Below are 9,129 nucleotides of genomic sequence, written 5' to 3'. Positions count from 1 at the left end.
ATCTAATTCCATTACCCATCGTAATAAATATCAGTGTCCAATTCCAGAGCATCAAGATCAAAAGTCTCAGGCAAAGTGATAGAATGAAACGGTGCCTGATAAGCATTCTCAGGCAAAGTGAGTTTCGCCGAAGCTTGCGTATGCATTTTTCGTAACTCCATCACTAAAACATCAACATCATGTTTTAAATAGTCGATTTGCTTTGAATAAATCCGCACAACACCTAACAGAAGGTAGCTCGACGTCCGCAGGGCAAGCGGTACTTCACCAAACATAATGGCATCTACAAAAGATATCCATTCCAGACAAGAATCATATATCAGTCACTCTTAAAATTAAAAAACTCATACATGCACTTGAAAACCAACATCTTGAAGATACAAATGGAAAATCTCCAGGGCGAATCTTTGAGATTTTCAATCACTTTAGAAACCCTAAATGGAAAACCCAACAATTTTTCTCCAATTTGATTGAAAAAACAAAGAACTTCAGATCGAACTGGGAAAATACAAGAAAAAAAAGCATCGGATATTCAAAATGAACAATCAGATACTGACCGACGACGACAGGAATTTTAGTCTTCTCGTAGTCTTTCTTGTTGAGACGGTGCTGCAAATGAGCAGCACACCACACAGTCCCCAATGGCGTCTTTCGAGCCAACAGCGTGTGCGAGTAAAACATTTTATTCTTTTATTCCTCGGAACCAAAACCTTCTCGCCGGAACGCGAAGGACTCCGACGCACTTCAGAAAATCAGAGATTTCCAGTGATGAAAATGGATGGAGTTTAGGGTTTAGCTGACATTGAAGTAGGCGAAGAAGAAGAGGCGCGGGAAATTAAAACTGGCGCCAAATTGTCAGCGCCAATATTAGAAAGATCATACGTGTCGACACGTGCTACCGAAAACACCGTGGCAGTTTCTTTCAATATTGACGGAATTGTCCCTACAATGTTGGTAAATTTATCATCACCGGGTTAAAGGTGAATCGAACCAAATTTCTCGATTTTGACAATAAAAGACCGAACCGGTCGGTTTGATTCGTTGATTTATTAATATAACAAGAAGCAACCGAATAGCCGGAGATGGCACGGACGTCGGAGGACGGTATACGGCGGCGCAGTGGGCGGCGACTACGGTGGCCGTGAGTAAAGCAAAGGAGAAAAAAAAAAAAAAAAAAAAAAAAAAAAAAAAAATTTTTTTTTTTTTTTCTGCAATTTTCGGTATAATTATGAGAGACTAATAATGTCGTTGAATGTTACAATCAAAGTGAAAAATAATTATAAATTATTGATAAATAACTTAAACCCATTAAAATTTAAATTGATATAATTATTAATTTGACGAACCAAATTTAGAGATATAAATTAATGTTTTTATGTCGGTTTAAATTATTCTTTCGTTGTCCAGAGTTTCTTTTGTTCATTTAACTTTTCAATATTTATTTAGTCTATTAATTTTAAATTTTATTATATTTTTCAAAATTTTAAAAGGTTTGTTTTAGTATTTGAAATTTTTAAAAATAAATACTTAAATATTTTTACTATTAATTTTATTTTAAAATTTAATATTTGATACACTTAGTTACGAGTATTCTAATTAGTACCTTGATATAAGTATAATTTCAAACCAATTATAGCAGACACAAAAGTACCGAATAAAATACGAGGTAAAATAAAAATAACGTACAAATAAAAAAATGTTTTTTTTTTAATATAAGAACAAAACCCTAACAAGTTTATGTTTATTTTGTAAGTTTAATTGTTGGGTGGAATTCACGTCTTATTAAAAATAATTTGAAGTCATATTGGTATGATCAAATTCATTCGTGTTATTTAATATAAGATAAAATGCCAATATAAATCTTTTTAATATTTTTTATAAAATGCAAATATAATGAATTTATTAAAATGTTTTATATTTTTTTAATAGGAATTATATTTAAAAATGTAAATTATTTTTTATTAGTTTTGTCAATTTTACCCATGATTAGGCCCAAAAACATTATGGGTTTTTTTTTTTTTTTTTTTTTTTTTTTTTTTTTTTTTTTTTTNATATGTGTTCACAGCTTTGAATGCTTGAAGCGTTTCGGCGAGTAGGAGGAGAGTAGACGAAGCTGCTGCCGCCGAACTCTCAGAAATTCATCAATGGCTCCGAAGACAGCACGAGTTAGCAGAAACCCCGATCTCATTCGAGGGGTTGGGAAATATTCGAGGTCGAAGATGTACCACAAGCGAGGTCTTTGGGCAATCAAGGCCAAAAATGGAGGTGTCTTCCCTCGCCACGATGCCCAGCCTAAGACCGACGCACCAGCTGAGAAGCCGCCGAAATTTTACCCTGCTGACGATGTCAAGAAACCACTTGTCAACAAGCGCAAGGCTAAGCCCACCAAACTTAGGTCGATCTCTCTCAATGTTCTTTCTTTGGATGTTTATTGCAGTATCTTGGAACGTATCTGTTTGATGTGGTTTAATTTTGTTGTGGTTGGGAACTGAGATATTGGAGTGTTCTGTGGGTTGAAAACAGTAAAACCTCGATTTGAGTTTTTGGGGGGATAGGAGCCAGTTTAGCTGATAACACGAAATTACAATATAAACGGGGTAGTGTCGCGCCCTATAGCGAAGGAGATCAAAAAGAACACTGCAATTAGAAAAAATGAAGTTCATGCTATACCTATGAGTAAGTGGGGATTTTTACATTCAAATAAGTGCCTTAAACGATAAGACTTTTCTTACACCTTGATATGAGTGTTCGGGTTTCCGATGGTTTGGACTGCTTGAAGTGTAGTAATGCTGATCATGTTCCAAACAATAAACATTTGGTTCAGTTCAATGAATTCTATGTGGGGTGTACTCATATAACTTAGTTTGTCAATTTTGTACTATTTGCAGGTCTAGCATTACACCTGGAACCGTGCTTATCATTCTTACTGGAAGGTTCAAGGGAAAGAGAGTTGTGTTCTTGAAGCAACTTCCATCTGGGTTGCTCTTAGTCACTGGTGAGGCTTGGCGGTTTTCTCTAATCACCTTTCCTTGTGATTTTTTACGTACCATCGCTTTGTGTTGGGGGCTGGGAAGTGTTTTATTATCTTTTCATGAAAATTGAGTTTTATTTTTTCTACATTCATTGTGAACTTGTGTTAGATTTGCATTGTGCCTTAGGTTTACATATGATTTTAAATGTGTTGACTGCATAACCTTTACCATTGAGAACTAAAGAGTAGTATTCTTGGGGTTTTGCATTTTGGCAGCATTAATAGTTTAACCTTGCAACCGATTAATATTGAAACTTCTCATGCCTTGCATTCTGCCAATATGCCCTGCCAATAGTCATAAGTTTCTGAGCTACGTATGCTTAATCTCTTGCTTTTTGGAGGTGTTTGGTGGATTGTCGTTTTATATTCAGGGAGAAAGGATGCATATAAAATAGTGTGATTAGCCAATGTCTTTGATTTTAAACCTCCAATTCTTGAACCTGCTAGGGATTATCTGAGTTTAAAGTTTGTCGTTTTAGGACCATTCAAGGTCAATGGTGTTCCATTGAGGCGTGTGAATCAGTCATACGTGATCGCGACCTCCACCAAGGTGGACCTTGCAGGAGTCAATGTGGAGAAGTTTGATGACAAATATTTCTCCAAGGAAGTTCAGAAGAAGAAAAAGAAGGGAGAAGGAGAATTTTTCGAGGCAGAGAAGGAGGTTTGTAGCTGTTTCCCTCATTTTTTGGCTCTAGTACTTGGGTTGTTATAATTTCTTTATCCTAATTTATTGCCACCATTGTTACATGTAGGAAAAAAGCGCACTCCCACAGGACAAAAAGGATGATCAGAAGGCCGTGGACTCAGCTCTGCTAAAGTCCATTGAGGCAGTTTCAGATTTAAAGACCTACTTAGCTGCAAGGTTTTCTCTAAAGTCTGGCATGAAACCGCATGAGCTTGTTTTCTAGATATTTTCTCCTCGGTGCCAATACTTTTCTTGTTGACTTGATTCCAACAATCTTCTTGTTCATGTTTTGTTATGAGGATTCTAGATTTGAAATTATGTCTCGCAATGAATTTTGCAGTACACTTTATTCATCAAATTTTGCGTCATGTAGCTCCCTTTGACTTTTGATAGTGATATGGTATGTAATTTTTCTTCAATTGCGATCATTGTCTTCTAGCTGATGAAAAACTTTGAGGGAACTATTTGAAAAGATTTATTGCGAGATCCCACCTCGGTTGGAGAGAATAATGTAACATTCCTCATAAGTATAGTGGACTTGGGTTGTTATAAATGGCATCAGAGTGGACTTGGGTTGTTATAAATGGCATCAGAGGCCGATAATGGACGGTGTGTCAATGGGTATGTTGGGTCTCCAAAGGGAGTAGATTGTGAAATCCCGCATCAGTTGTAGAATAGAATGAAACATTCTTATAAGTGTATAGAAACTTTTNACATCAGTGGTAGAATAGAATGAAACATTCTTATAAGTGTATAGAAACTTTTTCATATCAGACGTTTTAAAAACTTTGAGGGGACTTCCACCGATTACTGAGGGCAATATGCTTCAAATTCTCACTTTCATGCTTTAAATATGAATTATTTTTGGAAAAGTTGTTGGGTGCAAAATTCAAGCACACACTTAGCCAAACAAGCTTAATTCATAATTTTATTGCAAATTTTAGTATTTTATGATGCAAAACCATGGCCAAAAGAAACTCTTACAAAAGCAAGCATGGCCATGGATTTTGTACCCTATTGTTATGACAATGACAATAAAAGCTTCAAAGTACAATACATATGACTTAAATGTTGACACAGTTAACATCATAACTCATAACAAGCTATCTATTTGAGGAGGCAATCTCTTGAAAAAATTGCCAGGAATTGAAGGTAGCTTGCTGCGGAACTTTGGATGTCTCAAATAATATAAACCTCCAACCAAAGCCACCACTCTGAAAGGAGTAGCATATAGCACAGCAGCAACGCCAAGACAGAACACTATGAAAAGGCTGGTGGCTCTAGGGTCCCTCCAGCTGAGTAAAGATTGAACCCTTTCTCCTTGTGTTGCTATGTCCCCCACAATCGTCTGAATCCTACCTGCAACACTTCTTAATCTGTCATACCTTAGTCGAACCAAGTCATTCGGTTTAGAACTCGGAAACGTGTCGAATTCTTCGTCGAGCTCATCTGGACTCACTGCGTCAGCCCAGGAGAGCTTGGTATCCATGTGAGATGGGTGTCTTGGCCTAAACCTGTAGTTCCATATACCAATGAGGAACATGTATAGAAAAATAGTAGGAAGTATTAGTTCTGGATACCAAATCAAGATAAGGAACAAAACGTGCACGAGCACAGATGTGACAGGGTTCCTCCAATTACAAACTTCACGAAACCATCGAGTAACCGAAATCATTCCCGAAAGTAACGACATGATTCGAAAGAAGTTAGCTTTGCTTCTTCTCATACTCCATAGGTGCGAATCAACGTCTAACATATACTCGATGACTTCTTTTCTTAGAGGCGGTTCAGCTCTACCGAGCCTCGTTGCTACTATGTTCATAGCTTGGTACCTTAAATTCTCTATTTGGTTCACTGTGAAAGGCTGAATATAATGCATCTTTGGGAGCAATGGATTTCCATAGATGTATATCATGTTTGCCAAAGATAAGGTGGTGAAACGAACTGAAAGTTGCAGCTCACCCATCTTCTGTACTCCATTGGGGTGCAGAACCAAAAGGGGATAAGAATGAGTATAGATTTTGTGAGCTTCCAACGTCGATAATCGAATACGAACCTTTCCAATCCTCGAATCTCTTGCACCATTGCTGCCATTGTGTTTTTCACCACCACCTAAATGGGAGTTATCAAAAACTCCAAAAGTGATCACAGTACATGGATCATAAACTTCCCATGTGTATTGCTCATTCCATTTCGGACTAAACGTGTCGAGAATCGTTCGAGTTCGAACCCACTTTTGACCATACTTAGCAATACAATAAGCATCTGTTCTTCCTCTCCCATCCTTCATCTTCATAGGAAGCAATCCTTGAGCATTCAAAATCCCAACTTCAAGTATTCCCACTGGTTGTTTCCATAGCTGTTTTGCAGTTGGTCTTTGATCACTGATATATAGTGTGGACTCATCAAGCACATGATATCCACCTTCAAGAGAACCTCTCAAGTGAACCCTGCTTGAAAACTTGAGCTCCTTTCGCCTATCCGCTTCTAAAACACCGAACCCGTACCGCTCAAGGTTGAACCAACGCGAATGAACTGGCCTATGATCGAGCCGTTTCTCGAACGTGTCGAGAGCGAGACTGATCTGCCCCAAAACATCTTCTTTTGAAGGGTGTACTCTGTCCTCAATAGTGATTAGCAGCTGTTCTTCAAAGGGCTCAGCTACCACAAACACCAAATCTTCATTCCAAAATGGATTATTAGTGCTTGTTGAGCTGATCTTTGTTCTAAGTAGCTGATTTCCGAGTTGAACTTTGACGAACGCATCGGGAACACGGTTTCTGTCATTTGGGATAACATCTTGAGCTTCAATAACATTTAGCCTTAGATACCATAGTTTTGGAGAGACATAAACCTTTGATCTTACATTATGAACACCTTCCCCAAACACTGAGGCTGCATCAGAATGCCATGCCTCTGGGAAAGCTTCATCAGCTTGTGTTCCCATCCAAACAGCAACCATGATTTCTCCTCTTACCTTGCCGGTTCCTCGTCGGTCCTCCAATCGGTACCATTGAGGAGCCAATGGACTATCCGGAGGAACCCGAGTAGGAACCTCGTTCAAGTCGAACACGACACGGCCGAGATACTCATCTCTTCCTAACATTTCTTTGTCCTTGACAAAAACTTCAAGTGCAGAGGACTGTATGCGTTCTTTTGAGAAAGCAAAAACTTGATTCCATTCTGGATTTTGTTTCTTGTCAAAATGCCTTGTTCTTCCTTTATAGTTTCCAAGCTTCACTTCCACATAAGGATCACAGCCTCCAGTGATGGAACTTGGAGGTAAATCCCTTGCTTTCGTAACTCGAACATAGAGATAGAACATTTGGTTAACAAGGTCGTAAGTGCTCGCATGTCGTTCACTACTCAGCCAACCTCGTCCACCATACGCTCTGTCGTTCGGCCATTGCTCGTCGAGTTGAGAATCAGTGTCCCTGATCTCATACTCATCTTGGTTGCTGTGATTAGCTTGTGATGGAATGCTTCTGTTGATTGAAGATGCAGCACCGTGTGGTCGTCGCTGTACTAATATTCGAGGCCGCTGCATTGTTTGCTGCTTCGGTCGATTCCACAATCCTTGCCTTCGGCTCTTTAACAGGATGTGTAGAGATAGATATCAATGGTTAAAGATAGTCGAATCGAGGCTGTTTGCAATGGTTTTCGAGTAGCTTATATACGGTTTTGAGTATCAACCTCACAAATGATGAACTAGAAGATCCTTCACCACCAACAGTTGCTTCATAATCCTTCCATTTCTTCTGCAAACTGCAAGCAGAAGCAAGGAAGTTCCATTTTGGAAGACATAAAAAATATAAAGATGAAAGAGTTATGAGCTCTGTTTCACTTTGTGGGAAGTGTTTTTGGTTATGAAGCTTATGAAGAAAGGAATGGTTTGATGAAGAAGCTGGAGAGGAAGGAAAGCAAAATCTTTTGTAGAGCATTAAGGCATAATTTCACAAGAACTCAACAGTACTTGTTTCTTAAGTTTGCTAAAAAGACTCTGAAAAAGATGAACAAGATTGTTTCTTTTGAGTTGGAACATTCGAGATTCTAATCTCTCGCTCGAGAACACACACGAAAAAAAAATGAACATACGGGAAATCTCCGTTCCGATCCTTGCAAAATAAGTAGAAAATTTCGTGGTGATGGAGAATGAAATGGCAGGCATAGGGACGAGTAAGGCTTCGTGTTCCTACTTTGTCTCGTGGACATCTTTAGTTGAATTTGATAGAGTTCGAACAACAAATGCAATACCAACAAGTTTATTTGATTTATGGTTACACCGTGAGTAATTATAAAGGGTTGAATTACGATAACTTGATTTTAGATCGATCACCTTTAGAATAATTTTTGGCGATCGACTTTTAAATGGTTCTTTTTTGAAAAAATGCTTTGAAAACAATTTATTCCTTTCAAAAATAAATTTTACTATTATCAAATAACTTGTACTACTATTCCTTTCTTAATTATTTAGTTTTTTTTTAAAAATTAATTTGTGAAAAAATAAGCTTATAAATTCTACGATATATATATATATTATGAGAATATATATATATAATTCTCATGGTAAGAAAATAAACATAATTAAAAAAAAAAAAAAAAATTATGATGGAATCAAAGTTTCTATCTCACGTCACATTTTTTCCATGTGAACTTGAGTATCTAGTGGAGATATTCTTTCCTTTGTTCATATTTAAATTTTATTTATCATAAACTAAATTAATCATATTTAAAATTAAATGGTTAATAATTTATTGGCTTCCATTTGAATTCTAAATTAACTTGAAAAAAATTTAGCTCAATTATTTTGAAAGAATTTTTTTTTTAAAAAAAGTATGCAATAAAACGTGAAATTAATATTTATAAACATAATTTTAAAACATTTAAAATTAAAAACAACATAATTAATCTTAATTATTTATATTTAAAAACTCTTGAATTGTCCCTTTCTTGGAAAGGCAGCAAAGTCAAATTTGGATTTAAAAAAAAAAAAAANTTTAATAGAAATTAGGTTGGAAAATACTGAAAATGAGTATTTTCTAAAAAAAAATATATATATAAAAAACCGGCAAAAATTCTTTAAAAAAAACTTGATTCCGCCCACTCATCTCCACAGGGTCTCGTAACCAAGTCTTGTAAATTGTGGGGGCAACTCATAACTTCGTTGGGGATGGGCCACTAGGGTAGCAGTTAAAAGGAAAAGGGTGTGCAGTAGGGTCGTACTTAATATTGGGAGAGTACCGATAGAGCTGATTGGAATAGACGTCAAACTAGAAATGCATATCACTACCTTAGTGTCTGTACTTATTTGCTATCGGTCTCTTACCCATATTTAGTTTTGGAAAGAATTTACTACCCAATTGGTGCTGCATTTCCTATTGACAGCGCCTCGTGGTGCGAGAGAGTCTGAGTG

General features: G+C 36.9%; 3 protein-coding genes across 3 annotated transcripts in view; 1 reads left to right on the top strand and 2 right to left on the bottom strand.

Moving 5' to 3' along the window:
• Positions 1–806, bottom strand: part of LOC111791133 (sister chromatid cohesion 1 protein 3) — a gene marked incomplete in the record, with an annotated part of 3,780 nt that extends 2,974 nt beyond the window's left edge. Inside the window, 2 exon segments of the mRNA XM_023672355.1 lie at positions 16–283; positions 558–806. Of these exon segments, the coding sequence (XP_023528123.1) occupies positions 16–283; positions 558–681 (392 nt within the window).
• Positions 807–2,180: 1,374 nt separating this feature from the next.
• On the top strand, positions 2,181–4,139 carry LOC111791447 (60S ribosomal protein L6-1-like; the record flags this gene model as incomplete). Its single annotated transcript, XM_023672798.1, is given in 4 exon segments — positions 2,181–2,395; positions 2,889–2,995; positions 3,511–3,692; positions 3,784–4,139. Coding segments are annotated over 4 exon segments (660 nt in total), but the record flags the coding sequence as incomplete, so codon positions are not given.
• A 545-nt stretch (positions 4,140–4,684) lies between these two features.
• LOC111790087 (FT-interacting protein 1-like) lies at positions 4,685–7,795 on the bottom strand. Its single transcript, XM_023670886.1, has one exon. The coding sequence runs from the start codon at positions 7,261–7,263 to the stop codon at positions 4,810–4,812; it is 2,454 nt and encodes an 817-aa protein (XP_023526654.1). The 5' UTR covers positions 7,264–7,795; the 3' UTR covers positions 4,685–4,809.
• Positions 7,796–9,129: the final 1,334 nt, after the last annotated feature.

This window comes from Cucurbita pepo, chromosome LG03 (assembly GCF_002806865.2).
Source record: "Cucurbita pepo subsp. pepo cultivar mu-cu-16 chromosome LG03, ASM280686v2, whole genome shotgun sequence".
Lineage (NCBI taxonomy): Eukaryota > Viridiplantae > Streptophyta > Magnoliopsida > Cucurbitales > Cucurbitaceae > Cucurbita > Cucurbita pepo.
The sequence above is the reverse complement of the archived record's forward strand: the minus strand, read 5'-3'. Positions and strand labels throughout refer to the sequence as shown.

Bases quoted from the DNA above. Each gene is read 5' to 3' on its own strand.
- LOC111790087 (XM_023670886.1), bottom strand. From the start codon at position 7,263: ATGCAGCGGCCTCGAATATTAGTACAGCGACGACCACACGGTGCTGCA.